Raw genomic sequence first — 25,569 nt, forward strand, 5'->3', positions numbered from 1 at the left:
TGACTTATGTTTTGATACGTTTGTGTCTTGTATGGTGACTTTTATTTTGATATGATTGTGTCTTGTATGGTGACTTATATTTTGACATTTTTGTGTCTCGTATGTTGACTTATATTTTGATATGTTTGTGTCTTGTATGGTAAGTTTTATTTTGACTTTGGTTGTGTTTTTTATGGTGATTTGTAATTTAACATTGTGTCTCTTACGGTGACTTTTATTTTGATATGTTTTGATGGGTCATGGTTTTGTCTTTTTCGTCACGCACACTTTCAAACATGGAGTCAATTTTCCACGAGAAAGTAAGAAGCGCTTTTGCTCATTTCTATTTATTATATTTATATTTTGTGTATTACCTTTACGGGGATAATAATGATATTTTTAAGGCTATCTGACGTCAGAGATCATTACTGTTTAATCGATTTACAGTCATTGATATTTCAGCTTGAGGTTTAAAACATGTTTTATTTACTGCATTTAATGTCACAGCTGATGAACCGATGAAGTTTGTAAACACCACTGTTGCTATCACTGTGATCACTGTAATAAACATTTTAGATGATAAACAATAGTTCTGAACGATTACCATATTCATGAATCATGGTGTTTACATGTTCAAATACTTCAGATAATACCATTTACTTGTCTTTTGTCGGAGTAGTTTCTGTTAGTGTTACTGCAGTAAAACAATAGTCAATGAAATGTCTCTGTCATGTTGTCTGTTTTTATGCCTGTTGTTTTTAACTGTAGTAAGTCATTTAGCAGAAGCTGTGATTAACAGAAATGGTACTGAGTCATGTGTGTGTTGTTTATTGAGTGTTTATTGTGTGTTTACAGCAGGAATGCTCCCTGTGTGATTCATGTGTGTGTTTATTGTGTATTGTTTATTGTGTGTTGTTTGTGTGTTTACAGCAGGAAGACTCCCTGTGTGATCCATGTGTGTGTTTATTGTGTATTGTTTATTGTGTGTTGTTTGTGTGTTTACAGCAGGAAGACTCCCTGTGTGTTGTGTATTGTTTATTGTGTGTTGATTGTGTGTTTACAGCAGTAAGACTCCCTGTGTGAGCCATGTGTGTATTGTGTATTGTGTGTTGATTGTGTGTTTACAGCAGGAAGACTCCCTGTGTGATTCATGTGTGTGTTTATTGTGTATTGTTTGTGTGTTTACATCAGGAAGACTCCCTGTGTGATTCATGTGTGTGTTTATTGTGTGTTGATTGTGTGTTTACAGCAGGAAGACACCCTGTGTGATTCATGTGTGTGTTTATTGTGTATTGTTTGTGTGTTTACAGCAGGAAGACACCCTGTGTGATTCATGTGTGTGTTTATTGTGTATTGTTTGTGTGTTTACAGCAGGAAGGCTCCCTGTGTGCACAGCACTGCCTGAATAACCTCCTGCAGGGCGAGTACTTCAGTCCGGTGGAGTTGTCATCCATCGCTCACCAGCTGGACGAAGAAGAGCGCATGAGGATGGCAGAAGGAGGTGTTCAGAGTGAGGAGTACAGGACATTTCTGCAGGTGCACAGCTGTGATCTTTAACACACACATGCCATTATTTAGCTCATGAAACTCATTGTGTTGAACTGTCTTTAGCAACCATCGGGGAACATGGATGACAGCGGCTTCTTCTCCATTCAAGTGAGTCACTGCTTACAATATCACTGTTCATGTACATCAGAGAAGAACATTATTATTTGTGTGTGGGAGAGAACTGCAGAGCTTTTTCAGTGTTAAAACACTTTCTTCTATCCCGTGTTAAAATGCAAAGACAACTATAAGAAAGCCGTTCGTAGTTTAATTGGAGATTGAAGAGTATAAACACTGTCTGTTGCGGTGTAATAATAGTTTGTTTTGAGCCACTGTCTGAAGAGAAACAATAACATTGACTCGGCCGATCATTTGGGGCGGGACTAACTGTTTGATCAATGGGGTTAGACGTGGGCGTTTTCAGAAAGCTGTTTCAAAACAATGTTTATTTTTGCAATCGTGTTTGGTGGTACAGAAACGACACTTCAGCTTTTAAGTGAGAATTGACTCTAGTGACTCTTTTTCTTAGTAAATACACGTCTTGCTGTGCACAATTCCTCATTTCAGTGCTCTGAAAAAGCACTGCACATCTGGGGTGAAATAAGGAAAACATTCATTATGTAAATAAAAGTGTGTACTGTTCGTTTTAGACTCACACTTGTTTGCGAAAAACAATAAACGTGCAATTTAATTGATTTTATTTTATGAAAGAAATGTGATAATACTAACTTTAATAAAGTAAAAACACTAAAGTTGTTTTGGAGGAATTTTATGCTCTTTAGATTTTATCTACATTTCCATTTCATAATTGCACCATTCATTTGCATGTACAAATAAGCACATTTATGTTTACTTCACTTAAGTAGAAACCTACACTTCTATATGTTGAATCAAATATATCATATATTGTGGGCAGATTGCTGCCATCTGGTGCAAAAAAAGAACAATAGCTTTACTTGAAAATCGTGTCATGACAGAAATAAACAGTAGATGGCTGTTTATTAGTTAGAACCACTAATTCATTTCTGATCATAACGAGAAGTTTGTGTGTTTGTGTGTGTGTATCTGTATGTTTGTGTGTGTGTCTGTGTGTGTGTGTGTGTGTGTGAGTGTGTATCTGTGTGTGTATCTGTGTGTCTGTGTGTGTGTGTGTGTGTGTGTGTGTGTGTGTGTGTGTGTGTGTGTGTGTGTGTGTGTGTGTGTGTGTGTTGCAGGTGATCAGTAATGCTCTGGGTGTTTGGGGTTTGGAGATTGTTCTGTTCAATAGTCGAGAATACCAGCAGTTACGAATCAATCCCATGTAAGTCAGACTCCATTAGCATTAGTGGTCATCAGAAACAGAAAACCTTTTAATAACCTTTAACCTCTGTTTGTTTCAGAAACGAGAAGGCGTTTATATGTAACTATAAGGAGCATTGGTTTACAGTGCGTAAACTGGGTCAACAGGTATGGTCTTTAATGATTTATTGTCTGTATTAATGTGATGCTGTTGAGTTTACCGGCCACATTCTGTCTGTTCATCTAGTGGTTTAATCTGAACTCACTGTTAACTGGACCAGAACTCATATCAGATACGTACCTGGCATTATTCTTAGCTCAACTACAGCAGGAAGGTACAAAATCTCACAAAATCTCATTTATTCAGTGTCCACACACATGGTGAAGACGTATTTGACCCATGATGAATCTCTCCGTAGGATATTCTATATTTGTGATTCGTGGGAATTTGCCGGACTGTGAAGCAGATCAGACTTTGCAGATCATGCGTGTAGAGCAGTTGCAGCGGCCGAAACTCATCGGAGAAGACGAGACTCAGAGGTATCAGAGCTGTCAATCAAACTCACTGTCATCACATGACGTGTTTAGTAATGTTTTCACTAGGCTTGGGATTGATGCCTTTTTCACACATCAGTAATCTGAAGATTTTCCCGATGATTATCGATATATATCTGGATTTCTTTCAGATATAAATAAATAGGGCTACTCGTTGCACAATAGTCTGTCTTTTCAAACATATTTCTTAACACAATTTGACTCATTATCAAAGGACAAAACGTATTTACTCTAGCCGTCACTGGATGATCTATTGTGCACATGCATCTTTCATATCGCCGACACAATGTATTTTCAGGTACAAGTATGTCGTGGTTGGACAGCTTTAATGAAAGACCTATTCATGGCTACATACAGAGAAATTGCACAATCATTTGGAATGGTTCAGTTTGCTCAGTGAAACCAGTTTCATTCTGTAATGCCTGATTCACACGTACACTGTGAGTGGCGTGTGAGCGGCAAGTTTTCATTTTGGCTCTCATATTAACAGATTAGAGCAAACACACCGCAAGAGTCATGTAGCAGTGAGCTACTCAGGTGCTCAGGTTTCACTCTCGATAGTCGCGGTTGAGCCGATATATGTTGTACGGCTCACACTGAACTCAGCGGCTCTGGGTGCAGTAGAAAACTAAAATAGAGATTATCGAAAAGACACAAAAGAAAATAAACAATATTTAAAAATGCAACTTTTGTCTTTCGTGTCATCCTGGAGTTACACTGACACACAATGGATTGGATGCAACATCACTTAAAATAATTAGTTTTCAGTTTCAGATGACATTGTAGAAATTCACATCAGTCATGATTAATTTAATCAATGAGTGAAAGTGTCAAATAACAGGCTGGTTACTGAGATTAAGCGAGTAGTATTCTGCAGGTCATGTGATTCTAACATGGCATCCCCCATGTGCGGACCTTCTCCATGTAGAGTAAAACAGCTTTTATAAGTTTACTGATATGACTTGAGTCTTCATTTTAATAAGAGTGCTCATGATTTCATACATACTGTATGTTGCAAAAACTTTTAATGAAGAAAAAATGACACATTTGTGCACATTTAAACCGACCTACACTACCATTTAAAGGTCTACATACAAACAAACACACAAAATAACTAAATAAAGGAAAGACTAAATAAATAAACTGCAGGACTTTTTGCCTGTTTTGTGTATATACAGGGACAGTTTAGAAGAGATGGACATTGCCTGTCAATCAACTCAAGAACGTGCATGCACATTAGCTGATCCACCTTGAAAAAGCATTTATTTGTGTGATTTGAGCTTAAGAAGCACAATTTATGATACTATTGTTGTCAAATTTCATATGCCAATGTGAAAGCCCAAACGCGACCTCCTCGCTCATGGAGTATGTGTGAATCCGCCTTAACCTGCAAACATATCCACGTCAATTTCATTCTTGAAGACGTACAAAACCTTTGTAACTTTCGTGTGTTCAAGGAGCTCAAAAATACCCGTCCTATGTTGTGATACCTGTGCGGTGCGACCTGCTCCAGTAAATGGGATATCACTCGCTAGTGGTCTCCCAACGCTATTACACCAGCCTTTTAAACAGAGGCCAGATGAGTGAATTGGAAAGCACACAAATTAAGCTTCTAATTTAAATGTCGACTAATGTTAATATATCGATGCTTAAAATATGTAATGTGCTGATCAGTAATCAATAGGGATGCACCGAAATTTCGGGCCCCCAAAAGTTTTCGGCCGAGAATGGCATTTTTTGTTTTGGCCGAAAGAGAAAAAAGGCTGAAAATATGAGTCGATATATATGCCTCCCCGGCCTCAGTGCTCAGGTTTCACTCTCGATCGATCTAATCATAATCACGGCGCTACCAAGCAAAGGCCGATGTCAGCGGTGTGGAAATTCTTCAAAGTAGTACCCCCGCTCCCTATACGCATACTACGCAGTCTGCGTAGGGCACCAACTCCCTAGGAGGATGCCATCTTACCCTAGGAGGGCACCAGAAAGTCCACCGGGTTCTCACACGTTATACGTTCTTAAAGGACCCAAAAGCAGTTGCGGAAAACAGACGATCGCTTCACGCTCATATTTCGAACGCGACAATCCTCTTGACTACTGGCGCATGAATAAATATCGCTTTCCAATACTTGCGCGGATTGCACGCAGGTATTTATCTGCCCAAGCACCAGCACAGAGAGACTATTCAGTGCAGCATCTCATGTTCTTGATGAGAAGAGGAACCGTCTCTCCGGCCAGAAAGCTGAGCAACTTTTGTTCTTGAAGAGAAACCGTTTTGCACAATCATTTTATATTAAAGTGGAAATACATACACATAAACAGAATAGAGGCCCTCTGCCATTCTGTGTTCTGCCTGTTGTTATTAAAATGATTGTGTTTCATATTTAAACTTTTTGTATTTAAAGATGCTAGCCTAGAGCTGCTAAGTTCATTACTTGTCTGCTATTTTGCATATCATTATAGTTAGAACGTTACATTTATTGGATAATTGGTTAAAAAAACTGTTAAATATGAATTTTAAAGAACTGAATAAAGAATAATATATTTAATATTGTTATAATATTATTTCTGTCCAATTTTGGTGCGTTTTACAGTTTTACTTTCAATAAAAGTGTGATCATTTTATTGATTTGTAGTTTTTCAATTCAGATTCATTAAATTCATGAAATTAATAAAAAAGTATAACATTAATACAATTATATATCTTAAAAAAAAAGTATTTTAAAATAGGTATTAAAAAAGTTGTGTTCAGCCAAGTGTATCCTGAGTTTTCGGTTTCGGCCCAGAATTTTCATTTCGGTGCATCACTAGTAATCAATATATCGATATTTTATGACATGCCTAGTTTTCACTATTAACTTTAGAAGTGTTTGGGATGGAATCAGCGTGAATAAGTTTCTGTTTTTGATTATATACTTTTACAAATCATCCGGCTCAAGGCAGAGTACCATGAAGGGGAGGCCAAACGTGGATACAGTTTAACATAACATATAAATGTTTATTAATTATAAAAAAACAAATAACATAATAAATCCAAAGAGAACACAAAAAGCAGATCCATGTGCTGGTGAGAGGAGGCCAACGCACTGGGCTGCCCACTCCAGCTCTCATCTTAGGTCATTCAGAACACCTGCTCCTAAACTCCACCCAGGAAGAGACAACACCATCTGGTGGACACAAATAAAAAAAGTCAAAGAAGCATTCGTCTGATTGCTTGAAACAAAACGTCAAAATAATTGTAATTCATGGAGTGAAAACGTTGTGCACACCAGGACAATCTGTGGATACATGATGCCAGTTCTGATTGGTTTGAAATAGATATTTGTGCTCTTTAACAAGCAAACACGACAAAACATTGAATTATATCATAATAAAGATCAGATGAAAGACATTTGATATACTGGAGCCAGAGGTTCAGAATTGATTCATGTTAAATGCACTGAAGTTATAGTTCATTCTAACACTAGATGAGTTTGTGTGACATCATCAGATTGAGTCATAGATTGAGTTAGTGTGCTGTTGGTCAGGGTGTCTGTGCAGCAGGTGTCAGACACTACACACACTACAGATGAAGGGGTGCTGGAGGAGGACGAGGAGGAGTTGAGGAAGGCTCTGGCGCTCAGTAGACAGCACATGGAGGTGGAAGATGAAGAAGCAGATCTGCGCAGAGCCATTCAACTCAGCATGCAGGGTGAGAGACACACTGATGACCCCAAACATCATTTTATTTTAGGATTTTGTCTAATATTTCATGTCTGTAGGCAGTGCCAGTCCCATCAGCGAGACAGCGGGCTCGTCACATGACACGTCAAGCATCGACACACTGAATGCAGAGGAGCTGCGGCGCAGGAGACAGGCGTACTTTGACAGGTGAGCGTTGCATTAAACATGCTTGAATTGATAAAGCACTGCTGTGTTGTTATTATTGATTCAGTCCTGCTGTATTGTGTAATGTGTGTTCTGAACACAGGCAACAGCTCTCTCATTCGGCTGACAGTCACAGCGCTGGTAAGAACTCATTCTCTTCATCACACCAACAGCTGCATTCTGGGAGATTTCATTAACATTAGACAATAAAATGAACCCTGCTGCCTGCGGACCGGATGTGCACCTGAAACAACTTATTTAAATGTGGGACCTTTCCAGCTTCACATATGTTGTTTTGTGATGAAATCAAGCAGCTGTAAGTGAGTGATTCTGTTTGTTTGTTTGTTGAGGGAATCAAACATTCAGTGTGTCTGTCGTCTCTTAGACTCAAATTGAGATAAATTAAGAAAATACAGTGGATATAAAAAGTCTACACACCCCTGTTAAAATGCCAGGTTTTTGTGATGTAAAAGAATGAGACAAAGATAAATCATGTCAGAACTTTTTCCACTTTTAATGTGAACTTTAATGTGAACAATTAAATGGAAAACAAACTGAAATCTTTGAGGCAAAAAAAAAAAAAAAACTCACAATAACCTGGTTGCATAAGTGTGCACACCCTTAAACTAATACTTTGTTGAAGCACCATTTGATTTTATTACAGCAGTCAGTCTTTTTGGGTAGTAGTCTATTAGCATGGCACATCTTGACGTGGCAATATTTGCCCACTCTTCTTTGCAAAAGCGCTCCAAATCTGTCAGATTGCGAGGACATCTCCTGTGTACAGCCCTCTTCAGATCACCCCACAGATGTTCAATTGGATTCAGGTCTGGGCCATTCCAAAACGTTAATCTTCTTCTGGTGAAGCCATGCTTTTGTGGATTTGGATGTGTGCTTTGGGTCATTGTTGTGCTGAAAGGTGAACTTCCTCTTCATCTTCAGGTTTCTAACGGATGCCTGAAGGTTTTGTGCCAGAATTGCCTGGTATTTGGAACTGTTCATAATTCCCTCCACCCCAGTTCCAGCTGAAGATAAACAGCCCCAAAGCATGATGCTGCCACCACCATGCTTCACTGTGGGTATGGTGTTCTTTGGGTGATGTGCAGTGTTGTTTTTGCGCCAAACATACCTTTTGGAATTATGAACAAAATGTTCAACCTTGGTTTCATCAGACCATAACACATTTTCCCACGTGCTTTTGGGAGACTTGATGTTTGTTTTTGCAAACTTCAGCCGGGCTTGGATGTTTGGCTTTGTAAGAAAAGGCTTCCGTCTTGCCATCCTACCCCATAGCCCATTCATATGAAGAATACGGGAGACTGTTGTCACATGTAGCACACAGCCAGTACTTGCCAGAAATTCCTGCAGTTCCTTTAATGTTGCTGTAGGCCTCATGGAAGCCTCCCAGACCAGTTTTCTTCTAGTCTTTTCATCAATTTTGGAGGGACGTCCAGTTGTCTCTGTTGGGCCAGTCTCTGTTAGACTCCTACCCAAAAAGACTGAGTGCTGTAATAAAATCAAAAGGTGCTTCAACAAAGTATTAGTGTAAGGGTGTGCACACTTATACAACCAGGTTATTGTGAGTTTTTTAGTTTTTTCCTCAAATATTTCAGTTTGTTTTTCAATTGAATTGTTCACGTTATAGTTCACATTAAAGGTGGAAAATTGTATTTATGATTTATCTTTGTCTCATTCTTTTACATCACAAGAACCTGCCATTTTAACAGGGGTGTGTAGACTTTTTATATCCACTGTACAACTATAATGAATGAAAAACACTGTGGCAGTGTTTTGAATCTTGAGTACCTCTGTAGTACATTTACATGCACTTTAACAGTTTGATTTCATTCAGACTAAAACACTGATTTGTCATTTTAAAATGTCATGTAAATGAAATCTATTACTGGTCTTCACTGTATGTTTATAACACATTAATACTGCTTAAAGTGACTAAAGTTACTCAGTCAAGAGCAGTGAGTGTTTTTTCGTTCTGGTTGTTTGATTATAAAGAAACACTAGATGGCAGCAGATCTATTAGTTTATATTTATACATTTATATTTACAACTCCAACGTTTTAATACAAATCTGCTTTTTTCTCCGCTATTTACGTTCATACGACATCCCTCTCTGTTTATATGACTCTCTGTCCTAGATTGGCCTTTTGGCAGAATTTTGTAATGTATTTGACCTTTCAGGTGCTTGTATGCATCACTACGAGTGTTCTCGAAACACACACACATTGCTGAATAGCGGTGCAGGAAACACTCGACTGCACACATAAGAAGTGCTGTAGCTGCATTATATCTGCACATGTAAACCTCAAATTTACATAGAACTGTGTATTGAAGCGTGTCTTTTCTTGTTGAACTTTTGTATTCTTTCGATTTTATAATGTTATGCACTTTTGTTAACAGTCAGGTGTTTTCTGCAATAAACAATGTAATGCGCTGCTGGTTGGTTTATATTTATTCGTTGCACTCTCTAGTGGACTTAAAATGCTGGTTTGACTATAGGTCATATTTAAGTTGTTCTGTTGTTCTCAGGTGGATTGAAGGACAGCGAGACCAAACCTGACCAGTGATGATGTCACGTGATTGAACCTGTTGAAACTCTCTCCGAGTCTGATGGACTTTAGTTGACCTCACGTGACCTCTGTCAGGGGGTGAGCTATACATTCCAAACACTTCTCATATCTCTCCTACAGTGTTCTTCAGTAATCTCTCATTCCCTCATGACGTGCAATGGAACGACACACAGGAAGTGATTCTCACGAGGAGGAAGTTCTACAGCCGACGTCACTTAGTTTGGGACTGTTGAGGGGTTTTATATTTGATGTTCTCTCATCTTCTCTGTGGACTGTAGTGAATTAACCGTCTTAACCAGCATTCCTTTATGTGGATCTGATGTTGTTTCAAATCAGCTTCACTCTCTGATCGACCAATGATGTAAAGTTGAACACTGGCCACATTCAAAGGAATAAACAGAGAACATGTACAGTTTTATCTGCCCTCAAAACTCTTTTGTTTCGTTGTGTGTCTGTGTTCAGGAGGAGCAGCATGAAAATAAGGGCTCACAGATAGTTTACAACATAAAACTGCACTTAAATCCAGTAAATGATGAGTGTGAATAATGATCTCAATGAAACTGATGAGCACATGAGAAGTCAATGAAATGAGTATATGATTATATAGATATATATGAATGTCAAGTGCACTTTCAGACATGTATTTTCTATATTTGTTCATGTGTCATGCACTCGTTCACTGTTGTGATTGTTTATGTATATTTTCATTGATTTGTGTTTGCTGGCAGATCAGCAGCAGCTTTTTCAACTCATTAGATTCTAGAGTGATTTATTCTTCCATACATCAATTATTCAACATCTCCTTTCACAGTTATTGATATTTCTTAAATAAACATGTTTGTTTTTCCCTCCAGTGGATGTTTATTCTTGTCAGACGCACAAAGATGATTTTTTTTTTCACTATTCATCAAGTCGCACAGTTAATATCACTGTTGAATATATGTTCATGTTTCCACAAATACATGAATGTCTGAGAAATTTGCAGAATGGTTCATTTCAGCGGTGTAAAACTACAGATAAATGAAATCAGTGGCAGAAGGATAACTTAAATATTTAAATGAGTACTACTTACACGTAGATCATTTGTTTGACAGTGTTTTTCCTTTATGATATAAATATTCTTTCATTTATTTAATTGTTTCCTTTATTACTACTCTTGTAATTTCATTAATTATGAATTAATTCATAGTAATGGCATCCTTTTGACATAGTAAACAAGGTATATAAATATGATAATCATCCAGTACCATATTATTACTATTGTAACACATGGTACGTTTGGTTATCTTGTCTCACCTCTGCTCGGACCTCATCACCCACAACACTTTCTTTTCATATTCATATAATCTTATTTATATTTTCATGACTGTAATATCCCTTGTAAGAATACTGTGGTGAAACCATAATATCAGATTTATCATGTTATTAAATGATAACATCATCATGGTGTTCTGCTCCAGGATACATGTGATGCTTCAAAAATACAATCTCACTACGGTACACTGAAAAAAAAAATATATAAAAAAATATGCTTAATGTGGTAACATCTAAATGAACTGGTTTAATTAAGGTCAAAAAATGTGTTTTGTAATTGTGGCAGCGGGGGCGTGGTCAAGGCATTCGTCCGGAGAGAGAGAAACAAGCAGTAAGCGTTCTCTCTCAGGGCGAATACTCGACCACGCCCCCGCTGCCACAGTAATTAAATTTTTTTTATTAATTCTTACAATAATAAAGAAAATAAAAAATATAATTGTAAATATATATATATAAAATAAACATTTAAACCCCACAACCACCCTCCCCTCCAAATCCCCAACGGACCCCCAACTAGCATCCCCGTGGTCACAGAGGAAAAAAGCAAACAAACACACAAACAATACAAAGTAATAATATATATATATATATATATATATATATATATATATATATATATATATATATATATATAATAATCATACTTAATTAAAACTATACTACTCTCTCCATGCCCAACCCTGAGAGCCCTCCAAAAACTCATTTCAAATCAAATCAATTTATTGTCACTCAACTATATACACGAGTGCAACAGTGGGTGAAAGTCTTGGGTGCAGTTCTGAGCATCATAGCAGTAATAAATACCCCCAACCCCCACCATCATGTAATCAGTGTAAATAAATATGAAGTGTTGTGTTGATATTCAGCTGTCAGTTCACACCTCCCTTTGCGGTTGTGGGCGGTGCTATTGCCGTACCAGGCGGTGATGCAGCCAGTCAGGATGCTCTCTACAGCACTGGTGTAGAACCGTATGAGGATGTGCTGGTTCATTCCAAACTTCCTCTGCCGTCTCAGGAAGAAGAGGCGCTGGTGAGCCTTCTTCACAACGGCCTCAGTGTGGATGGACCATGTGAGTTCCTCAGTGATGTGGACACCGAGGAACTTGAAGCTGCTGACTCTCTCCACCGGTGCTCCATTAATGGTGATGGGGCTGTGTTCTCTGTCTTTCTTCCTGAAGTCCACAACAAGCTCCTTTGTCTTACTGACGTTGAGGGAGAGGTTGTGCTCCTGACACCAGCGTGTCAGAGTGTGCACCTCCTCTCTGTAGACTCTTTCATCATTGTCAGTGATCAGACCTACCACCGTCGTATCGCCAGCAAACTTAATGGCGATATTGATTGCAATAAAAGTGATTTGATTTGATTTGATGGTATTGGAGCTATGTGTTGCCACACAGTCATGTGTGTACAGAGAATACAGGAGTGGGCTGAGAACACAGCCCTGCGGGGCTCCAGTGTTGAGGGTCAGTGATGAGGAGATGTTGCTGCCCATTCTAACCACCTGATGTCTGCCTGACAGGAAGTCCAGGATCCAGCTGCACAGTGAGCTGTTTAAGCCCAGAGCCCGGAGTTTCTCATCAAGCTTGGAGGGCACTATGGTGTTGAATGTGGAGCTGTAGTCTACAAACAGCATTCTCACATATTTTCCAGGTGAGAGAGAGCAGTGTGTAGTGTAGATGCAATGGCATCATCAGTGGAGCGGTTGTTGCGGTAGGCAAACTGCAATGGGTCCAAAGAGGTGGGCAGAACAGAGCAGATGTGATCTCTGATTAACCTCTCGAAGCATTTGCTGATGATGGGTGTCAGAGCAACAGGGCGCCAGTCATTTAAGCAAGTGATTTTGGCTTGCTTTGGTACAGGCACAATGGTTGATGTTTTGAAGCATGTGGGGACTACAGACAGGGAGAGGGACAGGTTGAAAATGCGCAAAGTATTAAATGGATGAAAAAAAAATGAAAGAAGTATGTTTTTTCCCTATTAAATATAATTGAGAAATATAATAATATTTAAGTAAAGTGTTGAAGGACAGTTACTCAAGAACTTTACACTCCTGATTATTAATTGACAAAAAAGTCTTGAAAACTGAAACCCAGATAAACAGAATGAACGGTTGATGTGCTTGTGTGGAAATGATTTGATTGTTAATAAATAATCTGCAAAGAACTTGAACTTTGTCTCTCCAAACAGAGACACAAACGGTCAGCAGAAGAATCTCCATCGTCACTGAGTGTGTGAGTAAAGGCGAGAGTTACTTTTACTGCATATTTACTGTTATCAGATGTTTATTTGATGTGTTTGTGGGTTTTCCAGAATATTTTGTGGTTTTAGTATTTTGTAATAGATTTCTTCAGTAAAGAGAGTTTGAGACTGATCTAAATCTGATGTTTTAAATAAAGCCATCAGTCATGTAGGGTTAACAGTAACACTTGTTCATTTATATTTTTTATTATTTTGAGCAATGTCAATGTGAAGCAAAGTTTCAACTGAAATCATTTTTATCCCAAGCATTAACAATTCATACTCACTATCAGCAGTTACGTTAGTTTAGCTTTATTTTGTTTTCCAGGTGAAACACATTTCATTCCTAAAATGGAGTTCCGAGCACTTTTCATCATCATTTATTCATCGGGTTTTCTGAGCACCTTCAAAACTCAAGAAGTCAAAACTCCTAACGTCACCGATCTGGCCTTCAAAAATATCGACTTTGCCATGAATCTCTATCGCAAGATATCCAGTTATCACGACAGGAACGTGTTCTTGTCGCCGCTCAGCATCTCCACGTCTTTCGCCACACTCTTATTGGCTGCTCAGGGCTCGACCCGCGCTCAGATCGTGAAGGGACTGAATCTTGAATCTCTGGACGATTCTCGAGATGTTCAAGTGATTCCGCGACTCTTTGAGCAGCTGCAGAAGAATCTGTCTCTCGATAGGACGCTGCAGATGGAGCAGAGCACGGCGCTCTTTATAGATGAGCAGTTTCAGGTCGAGACTCTTTTCAGTGATCAGATCAAGAAGTTCTTTGGCGCTGAGGTCAATAATGTGGATTTTGGGAAGACTGAGACCAGCCGGCAGTTCATCAATGAATACGTGAGCAAAAAAACAGGTCATAAAGTGAACGAGATGGTGAAGAGTATCAAGCCGCTGACACAGATGATGCTGATCAACACCATCTTCTATCAGGGTGAGTCGAACAGCGTCAGAAAAAACTGATCTTTTCCAGACAACAACAGTTCATAGTAGGGCTGTCAAAAGGGCTGAGAAAGTAAATGACATTTTTTCACCTCAATATTGCCTAAATCCGAATGAATGTTTAAAGACATTATTTCAGTTAAGGGGGAAAAAAAGTTAGAGACCTCAGTGAACACCAAGTTGGTCACTTTGACGCTGTGGGAGCTCCTCCTAGGGGCCGTGACTTTGAAACCCTATACCATCATGCCAATTAGACTGACTGGTGGCACTTGGCGCTCTGCCCTATGCTTGCATCATTGCAGGCAAATGAACCAGTTCCCAGCACCCACCATCAGAATTTTCCTCTTTTATGAGGAAATGTGCCCAAGGTGCTGGCAAAAACCTTGATGCCCCATTCACACCGCATTGCCGCTAGACTCTGCGATCTGTGTCGCTAGTGGGCGTTCCTACTTCTGTTGCTCTAATGTTAATGGTACATTGCACAACTGGCCATAGTAGCTTTTGAAATGCTGATTACAGATGATACTGCCGATAAAACTAAGATATCATTCTAATTTCACCAGGATTCAGTTCCATCTGCACCAGTGCTTAATGGAGTGGTGGTGGCGTAGTGGCTAAAGCAATGAACTGGTAATCAGAAGGTCACAGGTTCTAACCCAGCCAACACCATTGTGTCCATGAGCAAGACACTTAATTCCAGGTTGCTCCGGGGGGATTGTCCCTGTAATAATTGCACTGTAAGTCGCTTTGGATAAAAGCGTCTGCAAAATGCATAAATGTAAATGTGAATGCACCATATCATTAAACAAGATGAGCGTTTTATCAGTATATGAATCAAACTCAGAATGCCGCCACGGTATTTCACACATCATTTTATTAGCCCATTTTCATGTATGTGGTTACAGACAATTGATATAGAACAGTGAATTCGCTCAAAGAAAACTTCTCTGTCTCACCTGCGTCTGTCTCCAGTGTATCTTCACTCACAGCAGTTGGGTAACGGGAGCTCCACTGTCTTTACTCTTATTGGTAGTCGCTTGCAAAATGTTCTCAACTTGTCTTGTCGCTTGCCACAGCACCAATGGCCGTGGCAGCTCGTGTTGCTGGAAGTCACTGTGCTCTCATTGAAAATAAATGGGATTGTGTCACATTGTTTTGCGATGTCACCAGTGGTGTGAACAGGGCTTTAGGGCTCAAGTTGTTACCCATAAAGCGTTCTCTCCTCCTCCTATTGAGTCTGATGAGGCTTAGAGACTGCACATGCTCTACACCTGTACATAGACCGAACAAGTCAATTCAGGGTGTTCAAACAACGGTTTGTCTGCTTTGGTGGCTGTTCTCATGGTTTGGCTGTCTCCAATCCAAAAATGTCTCACTGGTTCATTGATGCCTTTGCACTCACTTGATAATTTTCAAGGCATAAAGTGTCCCGTGGCTGTTAAGACTAATTTCACCAGGACTATGGCCTCCACATGGGCATGGGCAAAGGCCATGTCTCTAGAAGTCATATGTCTGGCTGCAGGTTGGGCTTCCTCTAACACCTTTGCCAGGTTTTATAACCTGCATGTATCTTCACAGTGGAACAGGGTTGATCACTATGCCAATGGACTCTATGCACGGAACATAGCCTACGTATTTCTGTTGAAATCTCAGGGGGGGGACAATCTTCAGATATCGTATCCAGCTAACAGGAGAGTGTCAAGAGTTGTTGCAAACTACTATTCTTTCTAAAATAAAGTGATTTATCACAACAAAAAGTATAAAAAAATGTACACCAAAAGTGTAAATACAGATGATCTGAAGCTTGCAGAATGGCTGAGCACTGCTATACCGTTGTGTAAGGCTTCCTCTGTGTGCAAAGTATTTACATCCAGTGATTGAACAGTGATTTACAAGTGAGAAATACAGCAACACAAGAGAACAAACTATCACACGAAGTCGGCGACGTGGGACAGTTGCTCCGTTACTGAGTTGAGGTTTTAGTGCCATACGCAGGGCGATGAATCATCACTGAGAACACTAAACACAGGACTGATTTTTGTAAATTCAGATATTTTCCCCTAGTCAAAGCTGATATGAGTAAAGCATTACTGTGAAAAAACCCCTACAGTTGAGGATTCATTTGTTTTTATTCATATAATCTGTAATTTCATACCACAATATTCATAAATAAAAGTAATGATACAATAACACAATTGATAACACTTTACAATAAGTTATTTGTTAACATGAATTAATAATGAACTAAACATTTACAGCATTTATTAATCTTAGTTCATGTTAATTTCAACATATAGATTTAAAAAATCTAAAGTTATATATGTTAACATTAGTTAATGCACTATGAACTAACAATGAACATTTTCTATTTTATTAACTAATATTGACAAAGATTCATAAATACTGTATAAAATATATATATACCATTAATTGTTTGATCATGATTCCTAATAATACATTAATGCATATTAACGAATGGAACCTTATTGTAAAGTTTAACACACAATTGAATCTATATTTATTGTGTCAAATTACTGCGTCTCAACCATCACATTATAATAACACAAACAGATGAAAACATCAGGCATAGAGATATATTGTGCCATTACAAAGTACTTTATGCAACCAGTTTTAATATTCATAACATTATTTATTCTAACACTTGTATTAAAAACATTCATTGAAACAGATAATTAATGCGCAGTATAGAGGGTTCAAATATCAGAAATATCCACAGATAGAGAGTCAGTAACGCTAATGAATGAATAGAATGCAACAGGCATGTTGTTTTATTCACAGACTAAACACTGATTATTTGCATTCAGCATAGAGATCTGTATTTGCTGAGGTCATTTAATCTTCATAGCGGAGCGCATCTGACTTTTGAGCGAATGAAGGGAAGTCAAGACTGTGGCTCATTTTCACTCGTCTGGACCTCAGTTTGAAAACAGTCATAGCGTCTGGGACTTATTTCAGCCTGTCGCAGGAGTGCGCACACAACCAGACCTTTCATCGTGAGATCCATGACTTATCGTCGCAGACCAGTCGTCGACACAAATCATCAAAGGATATTTATCCTATTTAGACCTCTCTTGAAACCTATGGGCTCCATGGCAACAGAGCTTGATGCTTCTGTATCCTGTAAAACAAAACAATATATTACAATGCAGCTCTGTATTTTAATATTTGTATTTTTCCTTTCTATGTAAAGTGCTTTGAGAAGTTGATTATTTTATTATTATTATTACAAACAAAGCTCAATCACGTTTCACATTTCTGAAGCGCTTGTCCTGGGACTGGCTCAATAACAAATTAGCATTCTATCCATTGGGTTATACCAACTTCCTCTTCACTAACATGCTACAATATGTAGAATAAACTATTATGTTATGAACTACTATTTTAATTGTGAAAAGAGCATTTCAATTATGCATTCCCATAACATTGTTATATTATCCCCATGCACGCTTACTTGCACCAACTCAAAGTAGACCATTTTATTGCTCGCATCATCCATCAAACTGTATGTGTTGTATTTGGCATTAAATCCTATACTGTAAGAAATATTCAAGAAAACACTGTTGCTACAGTACGTTGACTTTTCCAATTTTGTGAAATCAACTCAATAATTCTATATCTAATTACCCATCTGATAAATGTACTTCCTTCTGGAGTATGTCTTGCACTTCAGAAGTAGAATAATTGGATAGCACATTATCAAGGCTTATTTTAGTTTTGGAATTTTGCTTCAGTTTTTATGAATATTTTACTAATTTGTCATTTCAGTTTTGTTTCGTTTTCACAAGTGGTCACACTTTGTTTTAGTTTAGTTTTCATTTTCTCAGCGTTTTCTAGTTTCAGTTCAGTTTTTATTTTCATTTCAGCTATCAAAATAATTTTAGTTTTTATTAAGTCAAGTCAATTTTATTTGTATAGCGCCTTTCACAACACGCATCGTTTCAAAGCAGCTTTACAGAATATCAGCATTAACAGACGATAAGAACTGTAATGTCTATAAAGTCGATTAATCATCATTGTGTAATTTAGATAAAATACGAATTTTAATAGTGTTTATAAATAATTAAATGATAATTGTATTAATAACCCCAGTGAGCAAGCTGTAGGCGACTGTGGCAAGGAACACAAAACTCCATAAGATGTAGATTAATGGAGAAAAATAACCTTGGGAGAAACCAGACTTACTGTGGGGGCCAGTTCCCCTCGGGCTAACATCATGAATATAATGTAAATATTACTTGTGTATAGTTAAAATCATGGTTTAAAATTATTAAACTAAGTGATAAGGGTCAGTGATTAAACATAGATTGTGTTTGAACTGTAAGATTAATGACCAAAGTCTTTGAAGTCCATCTTGATTAATTGCAGAAGTTCACATTGATGCAATTGTCCTTGATAATTGGCTGATGAAGGCTTTTGTTGGCAATTGTTAGTCTAAGCATTTCATTTCAGGATTGTAGTCCATCAATAGACAGAGGTGATGCAGGTTGGAGTTGGCATAATTTCATCCTTTGAAGTCCGTCATAATAGATTGAAGTGATGTTTGGCTGGCACCGGCTGCATTTAGTCATCATCATTCTGTGACATGTAGCAGTGGAGTCCAATATGAAGCAGGAATGGTGCTGGATCCAGCCGGTTCTGGTGACCTCAGGATTGGAGTCCCGAGGTTGAGACAGGGAAACAAATAAAAAGATGTAAGCGTAGATGCCATTCAATTTATTGCAGAGTTATAAATCATGATCAATGTTTCTGGTTTCTGGTTCCGGCAGACCCAACTAAAGCAGCCTAATTGTGGGATAAATTAGGTGTATGCCTGGCTAAATAGATGAGTCTTTAGTCTAGACTTAAACTGAGAGAGTGTGTCTGCATCTCGAACAGTGTTTGGGAGACTATTCCATAGTTTAGGAGCCAAATATGAAAAGGATCTTCCTCCTTTAGTGGATTTTGATATTCTAGGATCTATTAATAGGCCAGAATTTTGCGATCTTAATGAACGTGATGGAATATAGCGTGTTAGAAGATCACTTAAGTACTGCGGAGCTAGACCATTCAAAGCTTTGTACGTAGTTAACAGAATTTTAAAATCAGTACGGAATTTAACAGGTAGCCAATGTAACAATGATAAAATGGGGCTAATATGATCATATTTCTTGGTTCTCGTCAGCACTCTGGCTGTTGCATTTTGAACCAATTGAAGTTAATTTATTGATCTTGCTGGACATCCTCCCAGTAATGCATTACAATAATCTAGTCTTGAGGTCATGAACGCATGAATTAGTTTTTCGGCATCAGCAACCGACAGCATATGCCTTAATTTAGCAATATTTCTTAGGTGGAAGAATGCTGTTCTACAAACATTTGTAATTTGATTTTCAAAGGACAGATTGGTATCAAATATAACACCTAAGTTCTTTGCTGTTGAAGATGATGTAACAGTACATCCACCTAGAGTCAAATTATATTTTAGTGGCTTATTTTTAGAGTTTTTTTGGTCCAATAATTACAACCTCTGTTTTGTCAGAATTGAGTAGAAGGACATTTCTGGCCATCCAATCTTTTATTTCATTGATACACTCTGCTAATTTTGAGAATTGTGAAATCTCATCAGGTTTTGAAGAAATATAAAGTTGTGTATCGTCAGCATAGCAGTGGAAACGTATTCCACGATTCCTGATAATATCTCCCAGGGGAAGCATATACATGGAGAAAAGCAGAGGCCCTAAAACTGATCCCTGTGGCACTCCATACTTTACTTTTATTTGGTTTGACAATTCCTCATTTACATAGACAAAGTGGTAGCAGTCTGCTAAATATGACCTAAACCATGCTAATGCCACTCCACAAATTCCAACATAATTCTCCAGCCTATTCAAGAGAATGTTGTGATCTATCGTGTCGAATGCAGCACTAAGATCTAAAAGCACTAGAAGAGAAATGCAGCCGCGATCAGATGATAAGAGTAAGTCATTTGTAACTCTGATAAGTGCAGTCTCTGTACTGTGATGAGGCCTAAATCCTGATTGAAATTCTTCATATATACTATTTCTCTGTAGAAATGAACATATTTGGGAGGATACTACCTTTTCTAGTATTTTTGACATAAACGGGAGATTTGAAATCGGTCTATAATTAGCCAGTTCTCCAGGATCAAGTTGTGGCTTCTTAATTAGCGGTTTGATAATTGCCATTTTAAAGTTTCTTGGGACATGTCCTAAGCATAGCGAGGAGTTAATGATATTAAGAAGAGGTTCTGATATTACAGGAGATACCTCTTTTAAGAGCTTAGTTGGTATAGGATCTAACAAACAAGTTGTGGCTTTTGATGTTTCGATAAGTTTTGTTAGCTCTTCATGACCTATGATAGCGAAGGATTGAAGTTGCACATGAGGGAAATTATTCGACACTGTTTTCTGAGGTGCTATGACGGATGATTGCATAATTCCAATTTTATTTCTGATTATTTCAATTTTATCAGTAAAGAAATTCATGAAGTCATTACTCTTGAGCTGTGACGTAATATCTGGTTCGGTTGAGGCTTTATTCCTTACCAATTTAGCCACAGTACTGAATAAACATCTAGGATTGTTGTGTTATTTTCTATGAGTTTACTAAAATATGCTGACCTGGCAGCTTTGAGTGCGTGTTTGTAGCTACAGACACTATCCTTCCATGCACCCTGAAATACTTCTAATTTTGTATTTTTCCACATGCACTCCATTTTCCGAGCTGCTCTCTTGAGAGCATGAGTGTGATCATTGTACCATGGTGCAGGGCTTATTTCTTTAATTTTCTTTAATCGAAGTGGGGCGACAACATCAAGGGTGCTAGAGAAGACTGCATTTAAATTTTTTGTTATTTCATCAAGTTCTTCTGGGCTTTGGGGTTTATTGAGTATATGAGATAGATCTGGAAGAGTATTAGTGAAGTCATCTTTAGTGGTCTACCTGAACGATAGCGTGGTGTAGATTGAGTAACATTAGCTGATTGCAGCATGCAAGAGACGAGGTAATGATCCGAGATGTCATCGCTCTGCTGCAGAATTTCTATATTATCAACATCAACTCCATATGAAAGAATTAAATCTAGTGTATGATTATGGTGATGAGTTGGTCCTGTTACATTTTGTCTGACTCCAAGAGAGTTGAGAATATCGATAAATGCTAATCCCAATGTATCGTTTTCATTATCTATGTGAATGTTGAAGTCACCAACAATTAAGGCTCTATCTACAGTAACTACAAGATCTGATAAAAAATTTGCAAATTCACTAAGGAAATCTGAATAAGGCCCGGGTGATCTATACACTGTAGCAAGGGTAAAGGACGACAGAGATTTTTATTTATATTTGTATTTGACGGTGTCACATTAAGCATTATTAGTTCAAAAGACTTACATTTATATCCTGTCCTCTGAGTAACACCAAAAACTTCACTGTAAATTGTAGCAACACCTCCTCCTCGACCCTTCAGACGAGGTTCATGTTTATAACAATAACCTGGGGGAGTAGATTCATTTAAACTAATATATTCATCCAGTTTAAGCCAGGTTTCAGTCAAACAGAGCGCATCCAATCTGTGATCTGTAATCATTTCATTGACAATTAGTGCTTTGGTAGCAAGAGATCTAATGTTTAGTAGCCCTATTTTTATATGATGTTTATTTTTAATTTGTTTGTTTTGTTCAAGTTTGACCTTAATCAAATTTTTTCTAAATGATTTAGTGAGGGTATTGTGTTTGGTAGTTCGGGGAACAGACACAGTCTCTATGAGATATCTAGGTGATACAGTCTCTATGTGTTGTAGTTTATGTGACCTGTGTGACGTCTCATGGCAGCTAGCAGACGTTCGGATTAACCAGTTTGTCTGCTTCCTGACCTGGGCCCCATTTAGTCAATTAATATCATTATTAAGTCTATGAGCCAAATTACTAGAGAGGTGAGCGGCACATAAAGTCCCTGAAAGTTATTCATGAAATAAGTGTCTTTGTGACAGCTCTGGACTCTGTATGAGCTACATGATGATTCTTCAATATTTCTATTCTTTTGTTTCATGGAAGAAATAACTGCACATGGGTTTGGAAAGACATGTGGGTAGATAAAAAAGGATAACTGACATTAATTGACAAAACGTATACAAATCTGAAAACTAATTCTGGTCTCACACTGACACATACAAAATGCTGTAAATCAGAGCAAATAGTGTTTGTTATGTTTTTAGGTGGCTGGGAACATCCCTTTGACCCAAACAACACAAAAACAAGTCGCTTTTTTATAGACAAGTACAACATTGTTCAGGTTGCGAAGATGTTGAAGGAGGATAAATTCTACACGACTGAAGACAGCGAGATCAGAGCACGAGTGCTGCGGCTGTCGTATCGTGATGGAGTCGCCATGTTGATACTACTGCCTGATGAAAATGTGGATTATACCATCATAGATGATGAAATCAATGCACAACGATTCTTCAAATGGATCAAAAACATGAGAAAAATGTGAGTCAGATCAGAATGTCTATGCACAACACACACACTTTCCAAGCAAAATATTTGACAAAAAGAAGTTTGATAGGTGAGTGAATTTCATGCATCTACTAAAAATCAGCACAACACAGTACAGTTTCTTCAAAGTCATCGAGTCTCAGAAATCACTCAGAAAAGACATGTTATTTCTGAGAAAAGATCCAGCAGGATTTGAGACCCACAGATCACATTTGATCTAATGCAATTGCATTCAAGGACATTTCTAAGTGTGAATTATGTGTACAAGTATCTCTAACTTTATTGATTCACGTGAACTCTCTTTCTCACTAACACACGCAGCAAACTGGAGGTTCATCTGCCCAAGTTCAAGATGGAGCAGTCTTATGTTTTGCATGACATTTTGCCTCATTTGGGCATCAAGAGTGTTTTTGAAGATTCAGCAGATCTCACGGGTTTGAGTAAAGACGCGGGGCTGAAGGTCTCACAGGTGAGTACACACTCATGCTCTTGTACTATATGGATATAATCAACGCAGCTGATGTGTTTGTTGTTGTGCAGGTGCTGCATAAAGCTGTTATTGAGGTGGATGAGAAAGGCACGACTGCGGCTGCGGCGACATCGATGGGAATTACAGCTTATTCTCTTCCAGCAACATTCATCGTGGACCGACCATTCTTCTTCTTCCTGTATCATGAAGCCACTCACAGTCTGATGTTTATGGGCAGAGTGATCGACCCCACACAGAACTGACACAAACTACATTGATTGGAGGATCTTTTCAAATGAACCTCATTAAAACATACTTTATGCATGTACGCAGATGTAGATGTGACTTTTTGTCTAACACACCTCAAGCACACGGGTCTGTTCACCAGAGTTACATGTGGTTTTGCATTTCTGTGTTAATATTAAACCTCAGTACCAATTTGACAACAGTTAGAAAGATTGGTGCTATAAACAGCTATAACATTCTTAGCAAGATTCTCTTCAAACTGTTGCTCCACCATGAAAGTAGATGATCCGAAACAGAAAACTGACCATAGAAGAAGATAGTTGACGCTTATGTCTGCTCTGGTGCCCCCTTTGGCAACGCTGAGAAAACAAAATGTATTTGTATAGAGTGCAACACCCACCAATTCTATACAAATACTTGTTCCGGAAGGATTTTCCCATTTATTTATTTCCATAGTGATTTCATAGAATCCTTTATTAAAGAGTTGTGCACCATGAACCAAACCAACCAGCATCCCAATCCCAACATCACAAACTTTCATTTGACAATCAGACAAAAACACAAAGATGAATGAACTACAATCCCATGAAGCATTGCGAAATATATAAAACTAATGATTTAAACTTGATTAGAAAAATAAAAACAATAGATTTAATGTATATCACAAAATATGCAAATATATCAGCAGTTTTGTGAGCGTCATTCACAGTGCATCATGGGAGTGGGCGGAGCTCTTTAGATGTGATTCTCTGATTGGTGGATCTTTCTCTTCAGGATTATGGGTAGTGTAGTTCTTCAACAGGAATTCCGATATACAACACGATTTTTAAAAAATGTAGTTGAAATAACATGGACTGATGTCTTCAACAGAAGCATATAACATCAAGTATCAACATCAGAGCTCACGGTACGTCTGTCTTTCAAGGTTTATAAGTTATTGTTAATAATCAATTCACATATGGAGAAAAGGAATGGGGCTTTAACTTCTGAAACCAGACTGTTTCACTCTGTTGCATTATGAATTGTGATCTTGACACATTGTGGATCGCACCAATGCACAAAATCAAGCTTGCATTGCGAAAAGCACCTTTATTCACGTACTAGCTTATGGACTAAAAAATGAAATAATATACTATAACATTTGCTTCAGTGTGTCAAACTAAAATAGCAGCAAAATGACATTAAGTGATAAATAAGACATAAAACATAATGAAACACTTTTGAAATAAAAATCATCGGAGTCTTTAATCTCTGTTACGAGTACACATGTGGAAGAACACAGTGTCATTTTTGTTGATTGTTGTCATAAAGTGCTGATATAATCTTTCAGTAAGTGTTTTTATAATTGTATTTTTTATTTGGATTGAATTTGACTAGGTGCTCAAAGGTCTTCATAATTTCAGATTTTAGTGTAGTGAAGAGGCTATGCAGCACTGATCACCGGTGACAGAGTTTGACGTGTAAACTGGGCAATTTTCTAGTTTTTAATTATTTGTATGTCATGAACCGGTGGAATTCGATACACCGTGCTACATATCTGTTCTTTGAAGTCAACATGGCAAAGAATTAAAAACCCTCTGGCTCTGGAGATATTAAAAGACACTTACATGTTCAAACTGATACCCATGACAGGGCCGCAGACCTGGGACACGGTTTGGATGGTGCGGCGGGAGAAATTCAGCATGAACTGTTGAGCATTTCTGTGATGCTAACGAAAGTTGTTGCTGACTTGGAGGACCTTGCTGTAATACATTTGCATTTACATTTCTGCATTTGGCCAACACTTTTATCCAAATCCAAATAATACATTGATCGATTACTGCAATGGAAACAAAATTCTCTGAGTGGCTTACAAGAATCGGGGAAGTTGAGAGACGGATCGATTATGCAGTCATCAGAGAGGAAATTAGTTGCTAACACCATCATCCCGGCTCTGCTCCAGGAGAAGCTCTCCCAGCTAAGTGTGCCTGACTCCACCTGCAGGTGGATCACTGACTTCCTGTCTGACAGGAAGCAGCATGTGAGGCTGGGT

General features: G+C 38.1%; 2 protein-coding genes across 2 annotated transcripts; both read left to right on the forward strand.

The window, feature by feature from the left end:
• Positions 1-248: 248 nt before the first annotated feature.
• Positions 249-10,653, forward strand: atxn3 (ataxin 3). The gene is made up of 11 exons (XM_052145721.1): positions 249-299; positions 1,351-1,515; positions 1,591-1,635; positions 2,739-2,824; positions 2,904-2,970; positions 3,050-3,137; positions 3,222-3,342; positions 6,882-7,045; positions 7,116-7,224; positions 7,325-7,362; positions 9,766-10,653. Exons 1-11 carry the CDS (start codon positions 276-278, stop codon positions 9,801-9,803), a joined length of 945 nt encoding a protein of 314 aa, XP_052001681.1. The 5' UTR covers positions 249-275; the 3' UTR covers positions 9,804-10,653.
• Positions 10,654-12,699: 2,046 nt separating this feature from the next.
• serpina10b (serpin peptidase inhibitor, clade A (alpha-1 antiproteinase, antitrypsin), member 10b) lies at positions 12,700-24,789 on the forward strand. The gene is made up of 6 exons (XM_052145714.1): positions 12,700-12,769; positions 13,307-13,350; positions 13,686-14,300; positions 22,543-22,816; positions 23,144-23,291; positions 23,363-24,789. Exons 3-6 carry the CDS (start codon positions 13,709-13,711, stop codon positions 23,552-23,554), a joined length of 1,206 nt encoding a protein of 401 aa, XP_052001674.1. The 5' UTR covers positions 12,700-12,769; positions 13,307-13,350; positions 13,686-13,708; the 3' UTR covers positions 23,555-24,789.
• Positions 24,790-25,569: the final 780 nt, after the last annotated feature.

This window comes from Xyrauchen texanus, chromosome 16 (genome assembly GCF_025860055.1).
Source record: "Xyrauchen texanus isolate HMW12.3.18 chromosome 16, RBS_HiC_50CHRs, whole genome shotgun sequence".
Classification (NCBI taxonomy): Eukaryota; Metazoa; Chordata; class Actinopteri; order Cypriniformes; family Catostomidae; genus Xyrauchen; species Xyrauchen texanus.